The sequence below is a fragment of the Scyliorhinus canicula genome, chromosome 10, assembly GCF_902713615.1.
Source record: "Scyliorhinus canicula chromosome 10, sScyCan1.1, whole genome shotgun sequence".
In the NCBI taxonomy this organism is placed as follows: domain Eukaryota; kingdom Metazoa; phylum Chordata; class Chondrichthyes; order Carcharhiniformes; family Scyliorhinidae; genus Scyliorhinus; species Scyliorhinus canicula.
The window spans coordinates 83,798,855-83,826,388 of record NC_052155.1 but is presented as its reverse complement, the minus strand read 5'-3'; the positions used below and the strand labels follow the sequence as shown (position 1 = coordinate 83,826,388).

At 50.2% G+C, this 27,534-nt stretch overlaps 1 protein-coding gene across 6 annotated transcripts in view; it reads left to right on the top strand.

Annotated features, from left to right (window-relative positions):
• The window catches only part of LOC119972486 (coiled-coil domain-containing protein 178), a 479,785-nt gene that overhangs the window by 148,033 nt on the left and 304,218 nt on the right, over positions 1-27,534 (top strand). For all 6 annotated transcript variants that reach the window (XM_038809253.1, XM_038809254.1, XM_038809255.1 and 3 more), the window contains one exon: positions 19,516-19,629. In XM_038809253.1, coding sequence (XP_038665181.1) covers positions 19,516-19,629 — 114 coding nt within the window. The remainder of the gene's footprint in view (positions 1-19,515; positions 19,630-27,534) is intronic.

Here is a 27,534-nt window from a genome sequence, read left to right as displayed (position 1 = left end):
TCGTACCTCTACATGACGCCATCTCCATTCTTTTCCACGCCGCCCCTCCCCCCTCCATCACCCATCTACGCACCATTGACACATTGGCCGCCCAATAGTACCCCAGAAGGTTGGGCAGCGCCAGCCCGCCTCTATCCCTTCCTCGCTCCAGGAACACCCTCTTCACTCTCGGAGTCCCATGTGCCCACACAAAGCTCAAAATACTGCTAGTCACTCTCCTAAAGAAGGCCCTGGGGATAAAGATGGGCAGGCACTGAAAGAGGAACAAGAACCTCGGAAGCACCGTCATTTTGACGGACTGTACCCTCCCCGCCAACAATAATGGCAGCATGTCCCACCTCTTGAACTCCTCCTCCATCTGATCTACAAGTCTGGTGAAATTATGTTTGTGAAGAATCCCCCAGTCCCTGGCCACCTGCACCCCCAGGTACCTAAAGTTCTCCCCTGCCCGCCTAAACGGGAGCCTACCAATTCCTTCCTCCTGGTCTCCAGGGTGCACCACAAACACCTCACTTTTGCCTAAATTTAATTTATAACCTGAAAAGGTCCCAAACTCAGCTAGCAGCTCCATCACCCCCGGCATCCCTCCCACCGGGTCCGCCACATACAGTAACAGGTCATCGGCATACAACGACACCCTATGTTCCTCCCCACCTCGCACCAAGCCTCTCCACCTCTCTGAATCCCTCAACGCCATCGCCAACGGCTCGATTGTCAGTGCAAACAACAAGGGGGACAGGGGGCAACCCTGCCTGGTCCCTCGGTAAAGCCGGAAGTACTCCGACCTCCTCCCATTCATGGCCACGCACGCCATCGGGGCCTCATATAGCAGCCTTACCCATCTAATGAACCCTTCACCAAATCAAAACCTCCCCAACACCTCCCATAGGTACCCCCACTCCACTCTATCGAAGGTCTTCTCCGCATCCAGCGCCACCACTATCTCTGCCTCCCCCTCAATCGCCGGCATCATGATGACATTCAACAATCTCTGCACATTCGTGTTCAGCTGCCTTCCCTTCACAAAACCTTTCTGGTCCTCGTGCACAACCCCTGGCACACAGTCCTCTATCCTGGTGGCCAGGATTTTTGCCAGCACCTTGGCATCCACGTTGAGGAGAGATATGGGCCTGTATGAACCACACTGCTGGGGGTCCTTGTCCCTCTTTAAAATTAACGAGATCAACGCCCGCGACATTGTCGGGGCAAAGTCCCCCCTTCCCACGCTTCATTGAGTGTCCGCACCAGCAAGGGGCCCACTAGGTCCACAAACTTTTTATAAAATTCCACCGGGAACCCATCCGGCCCCGGTGCCTTCCCTGACTGCATCTGCCCGATCCCATTAACTAGCTCCTCCAGCTTAATCGGCACACCCAACCCCTCCACCTTCTCCTCCTGCACCTTCGGGAAAGAAAGCCCGTCGAGGAACCTCTCCATTCCCCTCCTCTCCCCCGTTGGCTCCGACCGGTACAGTTCCCCGTAAAAGTCCTTGATGACCTCATTCACCTCTACCCCCTTCCGCACCACATTCCACTCTTGTCTGTCACTCCAGCAATTTCCTTAGCCGCATCCCGCTTGCGGAGCTGATGAGCCAGCATCCTACTCGCCTTTTCACCATGTTCGTACACTGCCCCTTGTGCCTTCCTCCACTGTGCCTCCGCCTTTCTAGTGGTCAGCAAATCAAATTTTGCCTGCAGGCTGCGCCTCTCCCCCAACAGTCCCTCCTCTGGTGCCTCTGCATACCTCCTGTCTACCTCCAGCATCTTTCCCACCAGTCTATCCCTCTCACTCCTCTCGCTCCTCTCCCTGTGTGCCCAGATGGATATCAGCTCCCCACGAATCACTGCCTTCAGGGCTTCCCAGACCATCCCCACCTGAACCTCTCCCGTATCATTCACCTCGAGGTACCCCTCAATACTTGCCCGGACCCTCCTACACGCCTCCTCCTCCGCCAACAACCCCACATCCAACCGCCACAACGGGCGCTGGTCCCGCACCTCCCCCATCTCCAACTCTATCCAATACGGAGCGTGGTCGGAGATTGCAATGGCCGAATACTCGGCCTCCTCCACTCTCGGAATCAGTCCCCTACTCACCACGAAGAAGTCTATCCGAGAATAGACCCTGTGTACGTGGGAGAAGAAAGAGTACTCGCGTGCCCTCGGCCTAACAACCCTCCATGGATCCACCCCACCCATCTGGTCCATAAACCCTCTCAGTACCTTGGCCGCCGCCGGCCTCCTACCCGTCCTGGAGCTGGACCGATCCAGTGAAGGATCCAACACCGTATTGAAGTCCCCCCCCCACCCCCCATGATCAGACCTCCCGCCTCCAGATCCGGGACCCGTCCCAACATATGCCTCATAAAGCCCGCATCGTCCCAATTTGGGGCATACACACTAGCAAGTACTACCTTCTCTCCTTGTAGCCTGCCCCTAACCATAACATACCTACCCCCCTTATCCGCCACCACCTCCGATGCCTCAAACAACACATTTTTCCCCACCAGAATCGCCACTCCCCGGTTCTTCACATCCAACCCAGAGTGGAAAACCTGCCCCACCCATCCCTTCCACAGGCGGGCCTGGTCCGCCACCTTCACGTGGGTCTCCTGAAGCATTGCCACATCTGCCTTTAGCCCCTTCAGATGAGCAAGTACCCTCGACTGCTTCACCGGCCCATTCAATCCTTCTGCATTCCAGGTGACCAACCGGATCAGAGGGCATCCCGCTCCCCATCCCCGTCGACTAGCCATAGCCCGTCGACTGCCCGCCCCAGGCCAGCACCCCCTGCCCGACCCAGTCCCCACAGCGAAAATACCTCACCTCTGTCCCCCCAGCCCCCACCAGCTCCTTCCTGACCCTACCAGCAGCAACCCGGTACTCTATTCCCCTTTCCCCCCCTCCCTTCCCCCCCCAGGCTAGGAACCCTCCCAGCCGCGAACCGTCCTCCATTGTACTTCCGTGGGTCAGCTAACTTCTGCTGACCCCGGAAACTCCCGCCAATAACCCGACCCCTCCCAAAGTGGGATCATCCCCCAATCTATCCCTCCTCCAGGCACTGCTCCAGCAAGGGGAAGAACCAGTTAAGGCCCCGCCTCCCCCCGTCATCGTCTCCGCCCCCCAGCCCCGCAGCGCGGGAAACCAGAGGAAAGCCCGCGCTTTCGCACTGCTCCACCACACCCTTCTGACGCAGCTCCCAAATACCAGCCACACTCCAAACCCCCAACCCGACATAGAATACAACAGACCCCCCCAACCCTCCCCGCAAGATACAAAACTCAAACAATGCCCCACAGCAAAAAAAACATAACAGAACAACACCCCCATAAATAACCATATCAAAATTGCAAAAGTACAAACAAAAACAAAAAAAAGAACACAGCAACAGCAGAAACCAGAAATAAAGCATTACAACCGACCCCGCAAACCCCAACCCCTAGTTCAAGTCCAGTTTCTCCGTCCGCACGAAGGCCCACGCCTCCTCCGGGGAATCAAAATAGTAATGCCGGTCCGAATACGTTACCCACAGGCGCGCGGGCTGCAACATTCCGAACTTTATCTTTTTCCTGTAAAGCACCTCTTGTCCGATTAAATCCGGACCGCCGCTTAGCCACCTCCGCACTCCAATCCTGGTAGATCCGTACTACCCCATTCTCCAAATTGCTGCTCTTCACCTTCTTGGCCCAGCGCAGCACACACTCCCGATCACTGAACCGGTGGAACCTCACCAGCACCGCATGCGGGGTTCATTCTCCTTAGGCCTCCTGGCCAGAACTCTGTGTGCTCCCTCCAGCTCCAAGGGCAGATGGAAAGACCCGGCCCCCACTAGCGAGTTCAGTATCGTAGCCACGTAGGTTGTCAGGTCCGACCCCTCCAGCCCCTCCGCAAGGCCCAAGATCCGCAGGTTTTTCCGCCTCATGCGGTGATCAAGCTCCTTGAAGCATTCCTGCCACTTCTTGTGGAGTGCCTCGTGTCCCTCCACCTTACTCACGAGGACCACGGCCTCCTCCTCTCGTTCAGTGGCCTGCGTCTGCAACTCCTTGATGGCAGCACCCTGGGTCGTCTGAATCTCCGACAGCCTGCTGTTCGTTTCCTGCAGAGAGCTCAGTACCTCAGCCTTGAAGTCTGTAAAGCAGCGCAGGAGAGCAGCTTGTTGCTCCTGGGCCCACTGCTTCCACTCCTCTGGAGCTCCGCCGGCCGCCATCTTGGATTCCTTCCCCCGTTTTTTCTGGGGAGCTGCTGTCGTTTTTTCCCCCTTTCGACTCCGAGTTCGAGATATGGACTGCGGGGAAAGTCGATCAGCACACCTTCTCCCACCGGGAGATGTCGAAAAATTTCCGTTTTGGGCTCCAAAAAGAGCCAAAAAGTCCATTTAAAACGGGAGCTCCCAAATGTGTGGCTTCCTACGTCATCGCTGCCACCGGAAGTCGTGGATGATACAGTGTTAATGGGTGACTTCAATTTACACATAGACTAATTAACCAAATCAGCACAAATCAATTCTCTGGAGGTAGAGTTCCTGAAGCATGCACAAAATGGGTTTCTGATGGACAGCACGGTAGCACAAGTGATTAGCACTGTGGCTTTACAGCGCCAGGGTCCCAGATTTGATTCCCTGCTGGATCACTGTCTGTGCGGAGTCTGCACGTTCTCCCCCAATTGCGTGGGTTCCCTCTGGGTGCTCGGGTTTCCTCCCACAGTCCAAAGACGTGCAGGTTAGGTGAATTCGCCATGATAAATTGCCCTTGGTGACCAAAAAAGGTTAGATGGGGTTATTGGGTTACAGGGACAGGGTGAAAGTGAGGGCTTAAGTGGATTGGTGCAGACTCGATGGGCTGAATGGCCTCCTTCTGTACTGTACTATGTTCTATGATGCAGTATGTTGAGTAGCCAACAAGGAATCAGGCTATTTTTGGTTTATTGTTCTGGAAAGAGAAAGGACTAATTAATAATTTTGTTATAAGGAGCTTTTGGGAAATAGTGACCATAATATGATAGAATTTTGCATTAAGTTTGAATGCTACATAATTCATTATGATAAAATTTTGCAGAAGTTTGAATGCTATATAACTTATTCTGAAAGAGCATCTTAGATCTGAAGAAAGGAAATAATGAAGGTGTGAGCGGAATGTTGGTTGTGGTGGATTGAGGAAAATATAGTGAAAGGTTTGACAGTAGACAGGCAGGCTCATATTTAAAGAAACTCTCACATGGTCTACGCACCCAAAGGAAAAGGTAAATCAACCATTTTTAACAAAAGAAGTTAAAAATTGCATTAGATCAAAGGAAGTAGTTTATAAGAATGCCAGAAAAAGTGGTATACCTGAGAATTGGCAGCAGTTTAGAAGCAAGCAAAGAAAGACCAAGAAATTGATTAAGATAGGGAAAAGAGAATATAAATGTAAATTGGTGAGGAATATGAAGACTGTCAAAGCTTGTTCAAGTATGTGAAAAGGAAAACATTAGAGTGGGCTTATTACAGGTAGGGAAAGATGAATTTATGTTGGAGAATTGAGAGGGAAAGATTAATTTATAGGGGAGAACAGGAAGTTACTTTGCATCTGTCTTTGTGAAAAAAGATATCGAAAATTTCTCAGAAATATTAGGCGACATGGGACGTGTGAAACCGAGGAATTAAAATAAATTAGTATTAGTAAAGAGGTAGTGCTTGAACATTTAACTGGATTATAGGTTGATAAATCCTGCGGATCAGATGAGCTTCACCCCAGTGGTGAAAGGTGTAGCTAGAGAGATAGTGGATACTCTTTAAAAATTCTATAGATTCTGGAAAGTTTCCTATGAACTGAAAAGTAGCAAATATAACCCCACTCTTTAAGATGGGAGGAAGAGAGAGAATGGAGACCTGTTGGTTTGACGCCAGTAGGAGGGAAAATGTTAGAATCTACTATAAAGGATATGACAACTGAACATTTAGGAAAGAGTGGTAAAATTGGGCAGAGTCAACATGGATTTATGAAAGGCAAATCTTTTTGCCAAACTTCTTGGATTTTTTGAGGATATTATATGTAGCATAGATCAAGGGGAACCATGAGGTGTGGTGTATTTGGATTTCCAGAATGTTTTTGATAAGGTCCCACAAAGAAAGTTAGTAAATAAAATCAGAGTGCATGGGCTTCAGGGAAATATATTGGTATGGATTAAGAATTGGTTAACGGACAAAAAGCAGAGAGTAGGAGGAAACGGATCATTCTCAAGTTGTTACTATTGGGTTATCACAAGAATCAGTGCTAGGTCTTCAGCAGTTCACAGTCTATATAAATGATTTGGATCCAGGATCCAGGTGTAACGTGTCCAAAATGCCACCAAACTGGGTGGGAACGTAAATTGCGAGGAGGATGCAAAAAGGCCTCAAGACAAATTGGATAAGTTAACTGAATGGGCTAGAACATGGCAGATGGAATAATTTGAATACGGTGAAATTATTCACTTTGGTATAAAAACAGTAGGGCAGAATATGTATTTAATAGTGAGAGGTTGGGAAGTGCACGTGTCCAAAGGGATCTGTGTGTCCTTGTTCATGACTCACTAAAGGCCAGCATGGAGGTGCAGCATGCAATTAGGACGGTGAATGGCACGTTGGCCTCGATCACAAGGGAATTTGAGTACAGGAATAAAGATGTGGCTGTGATTGTATAGATCCTTGGTGAGACCTCACCCGAAGAATTGTGTCGTTATTGTCCCCTTATATAAGATGATGTGGAGATGCCGGCGTTGGACTGGGGTGAGCACAGTAAGAAGTCTTACAACACCAGGTTAAAGTCCAACAGGTTTGTTTCAAACACGAGCTTTCGGAGCACGGCTCCTTCTTCAGGTGAATGGAAAGGCTTGTTCCAGAAATGTTTATATAGACACAGTCAGAGATGCCCCGGAATGCGAGCACCTGCAGGCAATCAAATCATCAAAGATGCAGAGAGAGAGGTAACTCCAGGTTAAAGAGGTGTGAATTGTCCCAAGCCAGTTCAGTCGGTAGGCCTCTGCAAGTCCAGGCTTGTTGGTGGGGGCCGAATGTAATGCGACATGAATCCCAGATCCCGGTTGAGTCCGCATTCATGCGTGCGGAACTTAGCTATAAGTTTTTGCTCAGCAATTTTGAGTTGTCGCGTCTCCTGAAGGCCTCCTTGTAGAATGCTGACTCGGAGATCAGAGGCTGAATGTCCTTGACTGCTGAAGTGTTCCCCAACTGGAAGGGAACAGTCCTGCCTGTTGATAGTCGCACGATGCCCGTTTATTCGTTGTCGCAGTGTCTGCATGGTCTCGCCAATGTACCACGCTTCGGGACATCCTTTCCTGCAGCGTATGAGGTAGACTACATTGGTCGAGTCGCACGAGTATGCGCCGCGTACCTGGTGGGTGGTGTTTCCACGTGTAATGGTGGTGTCCATGTCGATGATCTGGCATGTCTTGCAGAGATTACCCTGGCAGGGTTTTGTGGTGTTGTGGTTGCTGTTCTGAAGGCTGGGTAATTTGCTGCAAACAATGGTTTGTTTGAGGTTGCGCGGTTGTTTGAAGGCCAGTAGTGGGGGTGTGGGGATGACCTTGGCAAGATGTCCATCCTCGCTGATGATGTGTTGGAGGCTGCGAAGAAGATGTCGTAGTTTCTCCGCCCCAGGAAAGTACTGGACGACGAAGGGTACTCTGTCAGTGGTGTCCCGTGTTTGTCTTCTGAGGAGGTCGGTGCGGTTTTTTGCTGTGGCGCGGTGGAACTGTCGATCAATGAGTCGAGCGCCATATCCCGTTCGTACGAGGGCATCTTTCAGTATCTGTAGGTGTCTGTTGCGCTCCTCCTTGTCTGAGCAGATCCTGTGTATACGGAGGGCTTGTCCATAGGGGATGGCTTCTTTAATGTGTTTCGGGTGAAAGCTGGAGAAGTGGAGCATCGTGAGATTATCTGTGGGCTTGCGGTAAAGCGAGGTGCTGAGGTGACCGTCCTTGATGGAGACGAGTGTGTTCAAGAATGGAACTGAATTTGGAGAATAGTCCATGGTGAGTTTGATGGTGGGATGGAACTTATTGATGTCATCGTGTAGTCGTTTCAGTGATGTCTCGCCGTGGGTCCAAAGGAAAAAAATGTCATCGATGTATCTGGTGTATAGCATCGGTTGAAAGTCCTGTGTGGTGAGGAAGTCCTGTTCAAACTTGTGCATGAAGATGTTGGCATATTGAGGTGCAAATTTGGTCCCCATGGCTGTTCCGTGCGTCTGGATGAAGAATTTGTTGTCGAAGGTGAAGACGTTGTGGTCTAGAATGAAACGGATGAGTTGCAGAATTGCGTCTGGAGATTGGCAGTTGTCGGTGTTGAGGACTGAGGCTGTTGCAGCAATGCCGTCGTCATGGGGGATGCTGGTGTAGAGTGCCGAGACATCCATTGTGACGAGGAATGTTCCTGGTTCAACTGGTCCATGGGTGCTGAGTTTCTGTAGGAAGTCCGTCGTGTCGCGACAGAAGCTGGGTGTACCTTGTACGATGGGTTTCAAGATGCCCTCGATGTGGCCAGAGAGGTTCTCACACAGGGTCCCATTGCCTGAAACGATAGGACGGCCTGGTGTGTTGGCCTTGTGTATTTTCGGGAGGCAGTAGAGATCTCCAATGCGGGGATTACGTGGGATGAGAGCACGTAGGGTGTTCTGAAGGTCTGGATCTAAGGTCTTGATCAGTCTGCTGAGTTGGCGGATGTGTTCCTTGGTTGGATCTGCGGGTTGGACCCGCAGATCCAACCAAGGAACACATCCGCCAACTCAGCAGACTGATCAAGACCTTAGATCCAGACCTTCAGAACACCCTACGTGCTCTCATCCCACGTAATCCCCGCATTGGAGATCTCTACTGCCTCCCGAAAATACACAAGGCCAACACACCAGGCCGTCCTATCGTTTCAGGCAATGGGACCCTGTGTGAGAACCTCTCTGGCCACATCGAGGGCATCTTGAAACCCATCGTACAAGGTACACCCAGCTTCTGTCGCGACACGACGGACTTCCTACAGAAACTCAGCACCCATGGACCAGTTGAACCAGGAACATTCCTCGTCACAATGGATGTCTCGGCACTCTACACCAGCATCCCCCATGACGACGGCATTGCTGCAACAGCCTCAGTCCTCAACACCGACAACTGCCAATCTCCAGACGCAATTCTGCAACTCATCCGTTTCATTCTAGACCACAACGTCTTCACCTTCGACAACAAATTCTTCATCCAGACGCACGGAACAGCCATGGGGACCAAATTTGCACCTCAATATGCCAACATCTTCATGCACAAGTTTGAACAGGACTTCCTCACCACACAGGACTTTCAACCGATGCTATACACCAGATACATCGATGACATTTTTTTCCTTTGGACCCACGGCGAGACATCACTGAAACGACTACACGATGACATCAATAAGTTCCATCCCACCATCAAACTCACCATGGACTATTCTCCAAATTCAGTTCCATTCTTGAACACACTCGTCTCCATCAAGGACGGTCACCTCAGCACCTCGCTTTACCGCAAGCCCACAGATAATCTCACGATGCTCCACTTCTCCAGCTTTCACCCGAAACACATTAAAGAAGCCATCCCCTATGGACAAGCCCTCCGTATACACAGGATCTGCTCAGACAAGGAGGAGCGCAACAGACACCTACAGATACTGAAAGATGCCCTCGTACGAACGGGATATGGCGCTCGACTCATTGATCGACAGTTCCACCGCGCCACAGCAAAAAACCGCACCGACCTCCTCAGAAGACAAACACGGGACACCACTGACAGAGTACCCTTCGTCGTCCAGTACTTTCCTGGGGCGGAGAAACTACGACATCTTCTTCGCAGCCTCCAACACATCATCAGCGAGGATGGACATCTTGCCAAGGTCATCCCCACACCCCCACTACTGGCCTTCAAACAACCGCGCAACCTCAAACAAACCATTGTTTGCAGCAAATTACCCAGCCTTCAGAACAGCAACCACAACACCACAAAACCCTGCCAGGGTAATCTCTGCAAGACATGCCAGATCATCGACATGGACACCACCATTACACGTGGAAACACCACCCACCAGGTACGCGGCGCATACTCGTGCGACTCGACCAATGTAGTCTACCTCATACGCTGCAGGAAAGGATGTCCCGAAGCGTGGTACATTGGCGAGACCATGCAGACACTGCGACAACGAATAAACGGGCATCGTGCGACTATCAACAGGCAGGACTGTTCCCTTCCAGTTGGGGAACACTTCAGCAGTCAAGGACATTCAGCCTCTGATCTCCGAGTCAGCATTCTACAAGGAGGCCTTCAGGAGACGCGACAACTCAAAATTGCTGAGCAAAAACTTATAGCTAAGTTCCGCACGCATGAATGCGGACTCAACCGGGATCTGGGATTCATGTCGCATTACATTCGGCCCCCACCAACAAGCCTGGACTTGCAGAGGCCTACCGACTGAACTGGCTTGGGACAATTCACACCTCTTTAACCTGGAGTTACCTCTCTCTCTGCATCTTTGATGATTTGATTGCCTGCAGGTGCTCGCATTCCGGGGCATCTCTGACTGTGTCTATATAAACATTTCTGGAACAAGCCTTTCCATTCACCTGAAGAAGGAGCCGTGCTCCGAAAGCTCGTGTTTGAAACAAACCTGTTGGACTTTAACCTGGTGTTGTAAGACTTCTTACTGTGCCCTTATATAAGGAGGGATATATTTTCCATTGAAGAAGTGCAATAGAGGTTTGCCAGATTAATCCCTGGATTAATTGATGGGATGGTTTTATGAGCAGAGATTGGGAAGATTGGGCCTGTAATGAGGGTGCATTGTTGCAGGGTGTGACGGGGTGGATGTAGCTAAGGTGTTTCCTCTGGCTGGTGAATCTAAAATGGGACATTATCTCAGGATAAGGGATAGGTCATTTAAGACTGAGATCAGGAGGACTTTTTTCCCTCAGAGGGTGGTGATTCTTTGGAATTCTCTACTCCAGAGAGCAATGAAAGCTAAATCATTGTGCATGTTCAAATCAGAAATCAATAAATTTCTGAAGATTAATGGCATCAAGGGATATGGAGATAGCGCGAGAAAGTGATATCGAAGTTGATGATCAATCATGATCTAATTGAATGGCAGAGCAGGCTCGATGGACTGGATAATCTACTTCGGTTCCTATGTTCTTCTGCTCTTCACTCTTCAGCATGCCCACTGAAAACTGGCATATTGCTGCTCTTGCTGCTGCTACTGTGGCCCTTCTGGAACCTGGTCCGCGCCCTATCTTTTCTGATGCTTCTCAGGGGCCATGAAGGGGTGGATCTATCTCGTATCAGGCATTATCATTACCTCTATTTTACTTCATTTTCAGTCCATATGTCCAAAATCATCCTACTACTCACTTGGGAGTAGGTGTCACTGTCCCTCAGTGTCCCTTGCAGAATGTCCCCTACTCTTTGGTGATGGCACTTTCACACACACTCCCACTCATTGGCAATGGCATTTTTACATTGTCCCTACACCTAGGTGATTGCAGTTTTACATACCCCTCCGATCCGTTAGTGAAGGCACTTGAATAGGTCTTCTGTCACCATCTGGCAATGGACCCCAGTCTACTCTCCCCTTCCAACATGTTACTTTTCAGAATGATTGGGGATGCAGAACTTTAAATATATATATATATTGTTTTGCAGAAATAAACAACAAAACAAAAGCATAAGTAAAATTATACAACGTAATACATAACCAACCCACTCCACCCCTTCATAGCCCCTCCTCCCATCCTGCCTTCCCCATTTTAACCTCTTCCCACCCCCCCCCCCCACCCCACCCCCTGCCCCCTCCACCTTTGCTGACAGCTCAATTCTCCTTAAAGAAGTCAATGAACAGCTTCCACTTTCAAACAGACCTATCAACTGACCCCCTTAGGATGAACCTGACATTCTCCAGTCTCAAAACTTCTGCCAGGTCACTCACCCAGACGCCCGCTTTCAGTGGCTCTGAGACCCTCGACCCAAGCAAAATCTGTCTCCTGGCTACCTCTCACCCCCTAGACCCCTGGGTCGGCCGACACCCTGAATATCGCTACCTCTGGACTTGGGGCCACCTTTACACAAAACACCTCGGACATTATGTCTGCAAACGCCTGCCAGAACCCCTTCAGCTTCGGGCATGCCCAAAATATGGGGACATGATTCGCGGGTCTCCCCGCGCACCACCCACACGTTCCTCAACTCTCTCCAAGAATGTACTCATCTTCGCCACCGTCATATGTGGCCAGTGGACTACTTTAAATTGAATAAGACTGTGCGTCGCACAGGATGCATTTACCCTCCGCAGAGTCTCCTCCCATGACCCGGCTGCCACCTCCCCCCCAGCTCCTCCTCCCACTTCTCAATGTCCCTGGGTCCCCTCTGAATCCATCAACTCCTCGTAGACATCGGACACCTTGGGCGGAATTCTCCGACCCCCCGCAGGGTCGGGGAATTGCCTGGGGCCGGCGTAAATCCCGCCCCCGCCGTGGCCGGAATTCTCCGCCACCCGGGAATCGGCGGGAGTGGGAATCGCGCCCCACTGATCGGCGTGCCCCCCGCGGCGATTCTGCGGCCGGCAATGGGCCGAAGTCCCACCGCTGTCAGGCCTCTCCCGCCGACGTGGTTTAAACCACCTCTGTGCTGGCGGGATTGGCGGCGCGAGGGGGTCCGGGGGGGGGGGGGGGGGGGCACGGGCCGATCGGACCCCGGGGGGGGTGCCCCCACGGTGGCCTGGCCCGCGATCGGGGCACATCGACCGGCGGGCGGGCCAGTGCCATGGGGGCACTCTTTATCTTCCGCCGCCGCCACGACCTCCACCATGGCGGAGGCGGAAGAGACCCCCTCCACCGCGCATGCGCCGGTGGTGACGTCAGCGGCCGCCATGGATATGGCCGGATGGATATGGAGGTGAGAGACTCGGGATGGAAATTGGAGGACGGAGGAAAATGGGGGAGGGGAGGGAAATGGGGAGGTTGAGCTGACAAACACAGCCTCATCATAGGAAAATCTGGACATGATGAGGGGCTCCCTGGTCTTCCTGGCATGTTGGACCCTTGCCACCGCCTGTCCTCCATCCTTCGGTTTCTCCTCGGACTCGTCCTCCAGTCCCTCCTGGACCACTGCATCCTCCTCCTCTGATGAGGCCGCATGCCCTTCCGCCTGCTCCTCCTCCACCAGCATGTCGCCTCACGACTGTGCCGGATTGTGGAGGACACAGCAGACCACCACAAAGCGGAAGACCCTCTGGGGGAGTGTACTGCAAGGCACTATCAGAGTGGACAAGGCATCAGAATCACATTTTCAGCAGTCCGATGCATTGCTAAATGACAGCACGGCTGGCAACCTGAGCCTCATTATAACAGGTCTCCACCTTGGTCTCCAGCCTCTGCACCAGCGTCATAAGCCATGACCTCAGCAGGTATCCCTTGTCCCCCATGAGTAAACCCATCATCCTGGAATGGTCCTCGAAGCTACGAGGGATGTCCGAGTGCCCTAAGATGGTGCTATCTTGCACTCTCCCAGGGTAGTGGGCATACACATGCATGATTCCGAGGTGATGGTAGCATATGATCTCAACATTCAGAGAGTAGAATCCCTTCCTCGAAGGTGAAATAGCCTGATGCCTGGGCATACAGAGCATCCGCCACCTCCCGGATGCACCTGTGGGCAGATGATTGGGATATGCCACAGATGTCCTCGCTCGAGCTCTGGAATGACCCAGTGGAACAGGGGTTGAGAGCTGCGCTGACCTTCATGGTCACTTGGAGTGGTTGTCCTCCACTTCCACGAGGTGTCACGTTACAGGTGCCGCATTGCCTCCCTGCTGAGACGCAGTCTTCCGCTGTCCATGGTGTCCGTCAGCTCACTAAACAACCAATGACACCTGTACACCTTGGGCTGTCGCTGGCTTCCTCTCTGGGTCCTTCCTCAGCCGATGGGTCTTCAGGATGTGCAGCAGCCCCTTGCACATGAGGTGCCACCTCCAGCCTAACTTGTCGCTGCTGTGTTTTATGGCGTCTGATCGCCTCAGCTGCCAGAAGCAATACGAGGACAGTCTCCACGGGATTGACACTAGAAAACAGTTATATCTGGAAGGAATTGGAGAAGGAGAGAGACTGGCAATCAAATCCCCCAAACCCCACCGACCCTTACTATGACTGTCCGACCTTCTCTCAAAGAACTATCCAGCGAGCCTGCTATTCTGACAAACCTCACTCCTAGCCACATCAGTAGCCCCTAGATCCCAGATCCCAGACCTCTGCCGGGATCATTAGGAAGGACCTGCTCAGATATCCCCAGTTCATCCACACACTTACACTTTGGTCTCAAAGGGTCCTCAATAGTAAATCCCTGCTCTTTAATGTTTGATTGTTGGCAGCTGCCTCTATGGTGTTGATGCTCCTCGAGTCTAGACACACTGATCAAGCATCAAAGTTTGCTGGATATACAATGCACAAATCATCCTCTAAGAAATGGCACATGTGGCTTTGAGGAGGCACTTGAGAGTTCAGGGCCGGGATTCTCCCCTACCCGGCGGGGCGGGAGGTCCCGGCATGTCGGAGTGGTGTGAACCACTCCGGCGTCGGGTCGCCCCAAAGGGGCGGAATTCTCCGCACCTTTAGGGTCCAAGCCCTCACATTGAGGGGCTAGGCCCGAGCCGGAGTGATTCCCACTCCGCCGGCTGGCGTGAACGGCCTGCCAGCGTAAGTCCGTGCATGCGCCGGAAGGTCAGCGGCTGCTGAGATCATACCGGCGCATGCGCTGGGGAGGGGGTCTCTTCCGCCTCCGCCAATTGTGGAAAAGAAAAAGAGTGCCCCCACGGCACAGGCCCGCCCGCCGATCGGTGGGCCCTGATCGCGAGCCAGGCCACGGTGGGGGCACCCCCCGGGGTCAGATCGTCCCGCGCCCCCCCCAGGACCCCGGAGCCCGCCCGCGCCGCCAATCCTGCTGGTCAGGTAGGTGGTTTAATCCACGCTGGCGGGACTTCGGCCCATCCGGGGGGCCCGCCGACCGGCACGGAGCGATTCCCGCCTCCGCCGAATCTCGGGGGGCGGAGAATTCGGGACACGGGGGGGTCGGAGAATCCCGCCCCTGGAGTGTGAAATTCTCTCACAACTAACAAGTTTAATTCCTCATTTGAAATAGCCTTCAGCTGCGGATCTAGAGGCTGGTCACAGTCAAAGGGAGTGAAATTGAATTTCAGAATAGAAGCTGCAGCATGGCTCTGTCCTGGAAGTGTCTGGTAGGACAGGCATGCAAGTATGGTTGCCCCTGTTATGGGTTCTCCACAATATTTAAAGGTGGCTTGAAGGCCTCACAGACGCAAAGCCCTTTGCCCTTTGCCCTTCCCCCCCCCCCCCCCCCCCCCCCCCCCCCCCCCCCCCCGGCCCAGGGGTGACCCCCAATCTGGAATACTTCAACTCCCGGACCAAGCCCAACCCCTCTGAAAGCTCGCCCTCCCACCCCGCTCACTGGGGCAACATGTCTACTCGCCTCCTCACTTCCCCTCAGTAGTCATTGCGCCAAGTTCCCGTTTTTGAAAAGGAGTGCTAAATGATGCTGTGTGACTTCCTGCTGGAGGCCGTTGCATTTGATATTATTCTCGTTAATGAGATTGAAATGAATGCAAATGAGGGTTAATGATATTCCCGCTATTTTTGGGTCACCTTCAGGAGTAGACTGGGTGAATTGCAAAAGGGTTTGCGCCCGTCGCGAATCTCGATTTTTCCCTCCCGCTATTCACCTGGCGCACCAAGGTGTGGATCATGTCGCTGAATTGTGCCCAGTGTGTCCCTCTCTGCTGCTGACCTCCCTTGAAATGTCCATTGCAAATAGAGAGGGTGTATATGAAATGTCAGTGAGTATTTCCAGCTGAATTCCAGGAGCTTCTGATTTTCATAAAAAGCAGGGCCACAGCAAACTTAATGTATCGGAAGTGTGCTGGTTCTGAATATTACAGTGACTTCTGAATTGTGTTATAGAACTCAGGGTGAATGAAAGCCCGGCCAAGCCTCAGACATTGTAACTCTACATTAAAGCAGTTGCTGCCTGATGCGTGACGGCTTCTGGGTACCAAACATTGCATTATCAGTCCTTATGAATAATTAATTTTTAAAAACTTGGAAAAAGCTAACAAACAATGTCCAGGATCCTCTGATCAAAATAGCAGCAAATGCTGAGACGTCGACCCCTATTGAGGATTGCAGTGGCATTGGACATTCGGGGAGCTGATTTGTACTTGGAACCTGGAACCTCCGGTTTACTGGAACGGTGGCACAGTGGTTAGCACTGATGCCTCACAGCGCCAGGGACCTAGGTTCAATTCCGGCCTGGGGTGAGTTTGTGAAGTTTTTACGTTCTCCCCGTGTATGCATGGGTTTCCTCCGGGTGCTCTGATTTCCTCCCACAGACCAAAAATGTGCAGGTTCGGTGGATTAACCATGCTAAATTGCCCCTTTTTGTCCAAAAGATTAGGTATGGTTACTAGGTTATGGGAATAGGGTGGGGGCGTGGGCCGAGGTAGGGTGCACTTTCAGAATGGCCTCCTTTTGCACTATAGTGATTCAAAGATCCTAAATTGCCCCTTTGTGTCCAAAAAATAAAGGTTAGGTGGGATTATGAGGATAGGGTGGGGACATGGACCTCTCGGTAAGGTGCTCTTTTGGAAGGTTGGTATAGACTTGATGGACTGAATGGCCTCCTTCTGCAGTGTAGGGATTCTATGATTCTATCAGAAATAGCTTCATGGGAATCTTCAGGAACATGTAAATGTATACCTGCTGATGAAAGCAAACAACTAGGGATGCTGGAAATCTGAAATAAAAACAGAAAATGCTGGATAAACTCAGCAGCTTTGGAAGCACCTGTGAAGAGAAACAGTGTTCTGTTGAAGGATCATTTAGATCCAAAAGTTCTTCACTGGAGATGAATTGCACCAGATTGTCATGTGAGAGTACCTTTAAGAAATGGGTGTTTAACTGCAGTTGTCCAGCTCTGAAAACGAAACGAAAACACACCCTGCAGCAAACAGCCTAAAACGAAAGTAAAAAGCTGACAGACAGCCCAGCTCCACCCACACTTTGACATCACTGATAAACACACATTTCTTAAAGGTACATTTCTTAATCACACATTTCTTAAAGGTACATTTCTCAAACATGCATTTCTTAAAGGTACATTTCTTAAACACCCATTTCTTAAAGGTACATTTCTTAATCACTTAAAGGTACATTTCTCAAACACGCATTTCTTAAAGGAACATTTCTTAAACACCCATTTCTTAAAGGTACTCTCAAATGACAAGTTTTACGATCCCCTTGCGGACGTAAAGTGGGATGTAATTCATGTTCCACAGCATGCAAATTTATGCATGGAGTGGTATATGAGGATTCCCAGATAATCCCATCTTGAGCAGATGGCCCGATAGGAGGTCCGCGGCCGGCCAACTCTCCCCACACCGCAAATCGGCCCAGATTCCCTGGCCCCACCATAAATCACAATTTTCCCCCGATGCCCGGGGAACGCATTCCGGCATCCAAGGTTGGGGAATCACTCCTGTTAACTCTGTGCAATGTTCTTGTTGGATGGCCTGATAAATTACAAGAACACTTGTAGCTAAAGTTATAAACGATTTATTAACATTAATTGTGAGTAAACTATATACAAAACAACAAATGAATAACAGTAAAATAATGCACAAACAACCTCTCTCTTTAGCTTCCTCTGGCCAGTCTGATATCAGCTGACGTTAACATTCATTTATATACTAGTGGTCAGTCAGTGAATTACAACACAACCATGATGGCCGGGATTCTCCGAAATCCCGGGCAAGTGTTGACGCCGGCATCAAAACCGGCGCGAGCGATGCCGGTGTCAATGGGCCTCCAGGCCCAGTCATTCACCCCTTCCCCGGGGGCGAGAGGGGCGCCGGAGTGCTGTGCGCTGCTCCGGTGCCGAAAGCCGACCCTACACGACCGGCGCGGATCTGCACATGCGCTGTCTCCAGGCCGGCCCCCAGGCAATAATAGCAGAGCCCTACTGGGGCCACGTGTGGAGGCCCCCCAGAATCGGCTCCCCCCCCCCCGCCCCCACACCAGGACGACCCCTGCAGCCAGAACGCCGACGTCCTGCCGGGTAGCACCATACGCAAACGACGGCAGTGGGACTCGGCGGCAATCGCCACGAGGACCGCTTTCAGCAGCCCCAGACCAGCGCCGGAGCGCGTGGCTTGATTTGCACGCATCCCCGGCGATTCTCCAACCCGCGCGGGATCGGAGAATCCCAGCATCTGTTTCTCTCCACCGATGCTGCCAGGCCTGCTGAGTTTATCCAGCATTTTTCATTTGCATGCCTTGTACCTGCACTGTTTTATACTGATTTATTTAAAGCTAATCCTTGTATAATAATAATTGCTTATTGTCACAAGTTGGCTTCGATGAAGTTACTGTGAAAAGCCCCTAGTCGCCACATTCCGGCGTCTGTTTGGGGAGGCCTGTACAGGAATTGAACCTGCGCTGCTGCCTTGTTCTGCATTACAAGCCAGCTGTTTCGCCCACTGTGTATGTTTAAAACCTGTCCAGAATTGCAGCTCCAAGTAAATAAAGTGGAATACAAAGCATTTCAGCATCATGGCAACTCCAACATTCCTCATCCCATCCTCCTTCTCCACACCCCTGACATTCATTCCTCATGGCAATGCAGACATAGACTGCTCATCTGCCCCCTGCACTACAGATGGTGCTCAACACCACAGTATCCGTTAGAATGCTCACCATCCCAACAATGCTAACCTCTCTGGCAATTTCACCCCCTCGCCCCGCAAACCCCAACTCTGCTCAGCAACACACACAAAAATGAATAAGGGGCGTGGCTTTGCTGAAATTCCACTTTTGTTGCTGGTTCCAAGCTTGAACCTGGACAGGAAGATCCAAAGCCTCTAGTGCAAAAAGGTACTGACACAGTTTTAAACAGGATCAGCTGGCGTGCACTCACTCTCTGCCACTGACTGGAAGATTAGGGTCAATACTTTATTTGTATCCTTGAACATTAGATTTTTTTTTTTAAATTTAGATTACCCAATTATTTTTTCCAATTAAGGGGCAATTTAGCATGGCCAATCCACCTACTCTGCACATTTTTTTTGGGTTGTGCGGGTGAAACCCACGCAGACACGGGGAGAATGTGCAAACTCCACACGCACAGTGACCCAGAGCCGGGATCGAACCTGGGACCTCGGCGCCGTGAGGCAGTTGTGCTAACCACTAGGCCACCGTGCTGCCCTTTGAACATTAGATTGAATAACTTGATTGAAAGACAAAATTAAAATTTCCAAAAATTGCAGTCAAAATTACTTTTATTTTAGAAACAATACATGTCATTTATCTTTTCAAGTGCATTTTCATGACTTCAGAAGCAAGTAGTACTTGCATAACAACATATAAAATCACACATCCTGAAATAACTAATTTCCTTTTTCTGCAATTTCTTGTAGACGTTCTTGATGTTGACTGAGAAGCTAAATGGATTCAAAGGAAAACGGGAATTGAAAGCTGAAAATCTAAAGAATGAAAAGAATGACTTACAAGATCAGTTTATTGATGGCCAGGTAATTTTATGTGCTGGACCTATGTAGCCATGCCACTTTCCACAGTGCTCAGTAGATGGCATCATTACATGAATGATGTTTGCTTGTAAGATTATAGTTTAGTCATATCCTGAAACAATTGTTTCAACTAAATAAAGACTTTTTTTTAATACTCCAGTAATATCATTCATGAATGTAGCTTTCTGAGGAAATTGTAAATGAGAGTTGCAGGGTGAAATGTAATGCATTGCACTAAATTTAGTCTGCAAAGCAAGTGGGCATGTAGTTAATTTGCACTGTGGTGAGTTACTGGTTTTTGCTGACCTCACCATTACAGTGCCACTTTCTCAGCAACATGAGCAGAACATTCAGTCTAAAAGGAAGAAAGAGGAAGCACACTAGGTGTATCTATAGCTGCAACAGTTCAAGAAGGCAGCTCATTACCACCTTCTCAAAAGTAATCAGGTAGGGGCAACAAATGCTGGCCCAGACAGTGACACTCACATGGCATGGAAAAAGTTTTTTAAAAAGCTCTCTGTCGAAGTCATGATGCAGAAAAAATCTGCCTGGGGTCCAGTCTGACATTACAACGAGCAATGCCTCAGGAGATAGTTGTTCAACTTGGTTTCATAAAGGAGATAATGGTGGAGTTGTGCACCTTCTTCATGATGTCTCTGTGCCTCAAACCAGGACGAGGAGGGCCCTGACAATGTCTGTGAAAATCATCAACCCCCTTACATTCTATGCAACAAGATTCTGCCATCTGGGAGCAGATGACATCAGCAAAGTGTTTCAGTTTGCTGTGCACAGAAGCATCCAAAAGCTTTCATAGACATTGTATAGAAGAAGGGACTTTGCCATCTTCTCCACAAACAATGAAGATGAAATGACATGTGTGTTTGCCAGGATAATGGCTTCCCAATGGTGCAGGGCGCTATCAACTGCATGAAAATGACTCGACCGGCTGCCATCCCTCACCCTGTGAACTGATATGATACCGCAACTAGATTTAGATCGATTGTCATGTTTACCGTGGTACAGTGAAAAGTATTGTTCTGCATACAATCCAGGCAGATCATTCCATACATGAAAAACATAGGACATACACAATGTGATTACACAGACATAGACATAGGGTGAAGCATACGGAGTGCTACAACTGTAGAGAAGATGCATAGAGAGATCAGTTCAGTCCATAACAGGGCCATTCAGGAGTTTGGTAACAGCGGGGAAGAAGCTGTTTTTGAATCTGTTAGTGCATGTTCTCAGACTTTTGTATCTTCTGCCCGATGGAAGAGGTTGGAAGAGAGAGAATAACCTGGGTGGGAGGGGTCTTTGATTATGCTGCCCGCTTTCCCAAGGCAGCGAGAGATATAGACAGAGTCAATGGATAGGAGGCGGTTTGCGTGATGGACTGGGCTGTGTTCACGACTCTGTAGTTTCTTACGGTCTTGGGCTGAGCAGTTGTCATAGCAAGCTGTGATGCAGCCAGATAGGATGCTTTCTATGGTACAACTGTCAATTCTGTCAATGTGTAGTTGGTGTGCAACTGCACCAAAAGGTTAATCTCGATGAATATCTGTTGGCCTGGCAGCACCCACAATGGTGCTATCCTGTATCAGTGAACAATATTGACTAACGTTGTGTCTTTGAGACATACCAAAAGATGGTTTCTCAGAGACAAGAGCAACCCCTCCACAAAGGGCTGATGATACCTTTCTGCCATCCCAACATATGATGTCAAAGGGACTCGGATGAAAGACATGAAGCCATCCAGAACATTGTAGATGAAATGAAATGAAAATCGCTTATTGTCACGAGGAGGCTTCAATTAAGTTACTGTGAAAAGCCCCTAGTCGCCATATTCCAGCGCCTGTCCGGGGAGGCTGGTACGGGAATCGAAACATGCTGCTGGCCTGCTTGGTCTGCTTTAAAAGCCAGCGATTTAGCTGAGTGAGCTAAACCAGCCCTCATAGATCAATCCATAGGTCCTCTAAAGTAATGGTTTCACTGCTTAGGTTGTTCGGGGGTCATGAGGTGTTTTGGGGCGTGGGGGGGGGGGGGGTACATTTGTAAGGATGGAACTATGAAAACCAGCCATTTCTTCCTGAGATCCACGGATCACCTTGGGAAGCAGAGGAGGAAGAGATGAAAAAGGAACGGAGGAGACCATATCCACCACAATCAACTGGATGGATGTAGAGGAACCAGCATTTTGAGACTTCACTTCATTGAAATGAGCTTTCCCACTCCAACCATTCCCTAATAGTTCATCCACTTTCAGACTTATTATCACATTGTGCAATAATGAGCAACAGAAAATGCCTTCATTCAACAACTTTATGCAGCAAACTTCCTTACAATCACTCACCTTTCGTGCCCTTGCTATCCATAGCTGGTGGAAGGCTGCTGACTTTCATTGGGGGAGTCTGTAGATGGCCTTGCAAGAGTCCCTTGTGCAGCTCTGTGCCTTCATGGCCTATCTTCAGACTGAGCTACCTCTGTAACCCTTAGAAAGAACATTATAGGTTCATCCTCCAGTGTTGGCAACACTCCCATGGAATAACAGCAAATCTGTGTTGGAGCAAAGGTTGCTCAACTGCTGTGAGATACTGCTTACCTAGTTGATTACTCAGAACTACAGCCATGATGGCAGATAAGTCTACATGTTAGCAACCAGGGATCACATGAGCAAGGCTTACGTTTCCTTTGGACTAATTGGACTAAAGAGGTCTCCTCCACCTGTGCTTGCACTGGAAGCTGAGACAGCTGCCAGCAGATATTCCACCATGGTCGGTCAATTAGTGCTGCCATGGTAGTTCTTACTATTTCCACAGTACAAAGACAGGGCTACTAGCTCTGTGCAATGCCCAGTGCCACAGTGGAGCCAGACTTCTCCCATGCTGCTGGCCAGTGACTGTAAGCTATCTAACAAGCTTACCAATGCACCACGCATCTTGGTATGCATGCTCATCAATGTTTTCCTGTAGTCTGCCTCAACGGGGTCCTCATCTGAATCTACCGCAGCGGCACGGTTGTACAGAGGTTAACAATGTTGCTTCACAGCGCCGTGGTCCCAGGTTCGATTCCTGCTTGGGTCAATGTCTGTGCGGAGTCTGCATGTTCTCCCAGTGTCTGCGTGGATTTCCTCCGGGTGCTCGTTTCCTTGCACATGTCCCGAAAGATGTGCTGTGAGGTGAATTGGGCATTCTGAATTCTCCCTCAGTGTACCCGAACAGGCGCTGTAGTGTGGCGACTAGGATATTTTCACAGTAACATGATTGCAGAGTGGATTGGCCATGCTAAATTACCTTTAGTGTCCCACGAAAAAAGTTAGGTGGGACTACTTGTTTACAGGGATAGGGTGGAGGTGTGGGGTTAAGTTGGGTGGTCTAGGGCAGCACGGTGGCACAGTGGTTAGCATTGCTGCCTACGGCGCTGAGGACCCGGGTTCGAATCCCGGCCCTGGGTCACTGTCTGTGTAGAGTTTGCACATTCTCCCCGTGCCTGCGTAGGTTTCACCCCCACAACCCAAAGATGTGCAGGTTAGGTGGATTGGTCACACTAAAATTGCCCCTTGGAAAAAAATAATTGGGTACTCTAAATTAAGGGAAAAAAAGAAAAATATGTTGGGTGGTCTTTACAAGGGCCGATACAGACTCGATGGGCTGAATGACCTCCTTCTGCACTGTAAATTATATGAAATAAGGGTGTCCTGAACTTTTATTTTTTTTAAATAATATTTTATTAAGGTATTTGAAAATTTTTATAACAGAAACAATGACATCAACATGGTAAAATAAACATTTCCCCTCCCCAGCCCAATCTTCACGCACCTTAACCATGCAACAACAATCCGAACCTCCCCCCCACCCTTGGAATACTGCATCCGCTGACATTTTTAATTTCCCCGAGAAAGTCAACGAGCGGCTGCCACCTCGGGAGAACCCTAACAGTGACCCTCTTGAGGCAAACTTTATTTTCTCAAGACTGAGAAATCCAGCCATGCCACTAATCCAGGTCTCTACACTCCGGGGCATCGAGTCCCTCCCCATTAATAAGATCCGTCTCCGGGCTACCAGGGAGGCAAAGGCCAGGACATCGGCCTCTTTCGCCCCCTGAACTCCCGGATCTTCCGACACTCCAAAGGTCGTTACCACCGGACTCTGTACCACCCGTGTTTTTAGCACCGTGGACATTGCCTTAGCAAAACCCTGCCAAGACCCTCTAAGCTTCAGGCATGTCCAAAACATGTGGACATGATTTGCTGGGCTTCCCATGCACCTCACACACCTATCCTCTACCCCAAAAAACTTGCTCATCTTAGCCACCGTCATGTGTGCCCGGTGGACTACCTTAAATTGTATCAGGCTAAACATGGCGCACAATGAGGAGGTATTAACCCTGCTTAGGGCATCCGCCCATAGACCCACCTCTACCTCTCCTCCTAGCTTGTCCTCCCACTTGCCCTTAAGCTCCTCCACAGTAGTTTCTACCACCTCCGAAAGCTCCTGGTAAATATTCGATACCTTCCCCTCTCCCACCCAGATACTGGAAACTACTCTAACCTGTATCCCCCGTGGCGGCAGCAGCGGAAAGGCCGGCACCTGTTTTCTCAGGAAGTCGTGCACCTGCAAATACTGAAAACCATTCCCTGCTGGCAATTTAAATTTATCCTCCAAAGCTTTCAAGCTGGGAAAGCTCCCATCTATAAATAGATCCCCCATCCTTCTAATTCCTGCCCTCTGCCAACTCTAGAACCCCCCCATCTAGCCTACCTGGTACAAACCTGTGGGTGTTATAAATTGGGGTCCAAATTGATGCTCTCTCCACTCTCTTATATCTCCTCCACTGCCCCCAGATCCTCAGACCCGCCACTACCAGCGGACTTGGGAGTATCGGGCCGGCGAGAACGGCAAAGGTGCCGTTACCAATGCTGCCAGACTGGTGTCTTTACATGACACCGCCTCCTTCCGCTCCCATGCCGACCCCTCCCCCATTACCCACTTCCTAATCATGGCTATATTAGTCGCCCAGTAGTAATTGTAGAAGTTCGGCAGCGCCAACCCATCCTCCCCCCGACTGCACTCCAGCAACACTTCCTTCACTCGTGGGGTTTTACTCGCCCACACAAAGCCCGAAATAATCTTATTCACCCGCTTGAAAAAGGAATAGGGATGAAGATGGGGAGGCACTGAAAGACAAATTGAAATCTGGGGCGGACCGACATTTTCATGATCTGTACCCTCCCCGCCAGTGATAGCGGGAGCATGTCCCATCTCTTAAAGTCCCCTTCCATTTTTTCTACCAACCGGGATAGGTTTAACTTCTGTAGTAAACCTCCCATTTCCGGGACACCTGGATTCCCAAATATCGAAAGCTCTTCCCTTTCCAGTTCCTAGAGGCTCTTAACGCCATGGCCAATGGCTCTATGGTCAGAGCAAACAGTAACGGACAGAGGGGGCACCCTTGCCTCATCCCTCGGTGTAGTTTAAAATACCCCAACCTCAGCCGGTTCGTACGTACGCACTCACTACTGGTGCCTGATAGAGCAACCGAACCCAGTCAATGAAGCCCTCGCCAAACCCAAACCTTCCCAGCGCCTCCCACAAGTAATTCCACTCCACCCGATCAAAAGTCTTTACTACTCATCCATCGCTACCACCATCCCCGCCTCCTCTCCTTCTGAGGGCATCATAATAACATTTAGAAGCCCTTGAACATTGGCCTTGAGTTTCCTGCCCTTAACAAATCCCATCATGTCTTCCCCTATCACCCCCCGGGACACAGTCCTCTATTCTCGTGGCCAGTATCTTAGGCAGCGGTTTGGCATCCACATTCAGTAGAGAAATTGGCCTATATGACCCGCATTGCTCTGGCTCCTTCTCCTGTTTCAAGATCAATGAGGATAAAGCCTCCAACATTGTTGCTTCATTAAATGTCCTGACCAGCAGTGGGCTCGATCTTTGAAAACATCTGATAGAATTCCACTGGGTAGCCGTCAGGCCCTGGGGCCTTGCCCGACTGCATGCCCTCCAGCCCCTTGATTATTTCCTCAATCTCAATTGGGGCACCCAGCCCCTCCACCAGGTCCTCCTCCACCCTCGGGAACCTCAACTGATCCAGAAATTGCCTCATCCCCTCCACCCCAGCCAGGGGTTTGTAGCCACCGAAGTTGGCCATTCCTTCAATACAAAATGGAGGAACGCAAAGCTTGCAGGGTAAAATGGACAAAGTTTGCAGCACACGCAGGCTGCAACAAGCCACTGTGTATTCTGTCTGCTAAGAGAGCAGACAGCACCGAAACGAACATTCCGCATACTAATGAGGCAATCTCTGGGACAGTTAGCATAGTAATGGAACGATCCCAGGGACAAAGGACACAAATAGGGAAGTGATTGCAACATTGTATGGGAAGCCAGACACCCCGGCACCAGCGGGGTTCGAAGACAAAACACCTGAAGGCCCGCCCAGTAGCCGAGGGACAGCCTCAGTATTGGGGGGATTCAAACAAATCGATTGGGAAGAGACCCAATCGATCCCCAGCAGATAGAGGGTCCGCCCAAAAGGGCGCAAAGCCCTGGGACCTATAAAAGACAGGTCCCAAACTCAGTTCGTTCTCCTTGACCAGCCCTCCTCTCTTGACCAGCCCTCTCGACCAGCCTTTACCGAAGAAGACCTTGACCGAGAGAGAAGAGAGGTTCGGACAGCAGCCGCCAGCAAGTAAGTGTCTCACAACGATCGCTACCAGAGATAGACACTCCTGACCCCTTTTAACTCGTACCAACCTGAAGTCTGCGGACCCAGTGCAGAGCAAGAGGCAGCAGGGTAGCATGGTGGTTAGCATAAATGCTTCACAGCTCCAGGGTCCCAGGTTCGATTCCCGGCTGGGTCACTGTCTGTGTGGAGTCTGCACGTCCTCCCCCTGTGTGCGTGGGTTTCCTCCGGGTGCTCCGGTTTCCTCCCACAGTCCAAAGATGTGCGGGTTAGGTAGATTGGCCATGCTAAATTGCCCGTAGTGTCCTAATAAAAGTAAGGTTAAGGGGGGGGTTGTTGGGTTAAGGGTATAGGGTGGATACGTGGGTTGAGTAGGGTGATCATGGCTCGGCACAACATTGAGGGCCGAGGGGCCTGTTCTGTGCTGTACTGTTCTATGTTCTATGTTCTATGTCCCCTGATCCGGCAGTTCCTTATTCAGATAAGTATTGGTTTATTTAGTGGTAGGAATAGTTTAGTCATCTTAGTGTGTGCATGAGTAGTTTATAATTATTATAATAAACTAATTTTTTTGAACTTACTAATTAGTGTATGGTTTTATTGCTTTGAACTTGACCTTGAAACTTGTGGCGGTATCTTAACAATACCTGGCGACTCCAGAGCTAAGTAACGAAACAGAGCCAAATTGAGTGTTAAGCACACTCACCCAGAACGAGCAACAGGTTCTGACTCATATAATTTACTATAAAAGTCCTTAAACACCTTGTTCACCCCCGCTGGGTCCAGGACTATATTACCGTCTCTACTCTTTACTTTAACTATCTCCCTGGCCGCCTCTTTTTTCCTGAGCTGGTGCGCCAACATTCTGCTTGCCTTTTCCCCGTATTCATAGATCGCCCCCGTTGCCTTCCTCAACTATTCCACTGCTTTCCCTGTGGTCCTCAGCCCAAACTCCACCTGTAATCTCCGCCGCTCCCTCAGTAGCCCTGCGTCTGGGGCCTCCGAGTATCTCCTGTCCACCTGGAGTATCCCCTCCACTAATCTATCCCTCTCAGCCCTTTCCACCTTTTCTCTGTGGGCTCGTATCGAGATTAATTCCCCTCTGATTACTGCCTTCAAAGCTTCCCAGACCGTCGCTGCAAAGACTTCCCCCGTATCATTTGTTTCCAGGTAGTTCTGGATGGACTTGTTAACCCACCCACAGATCGC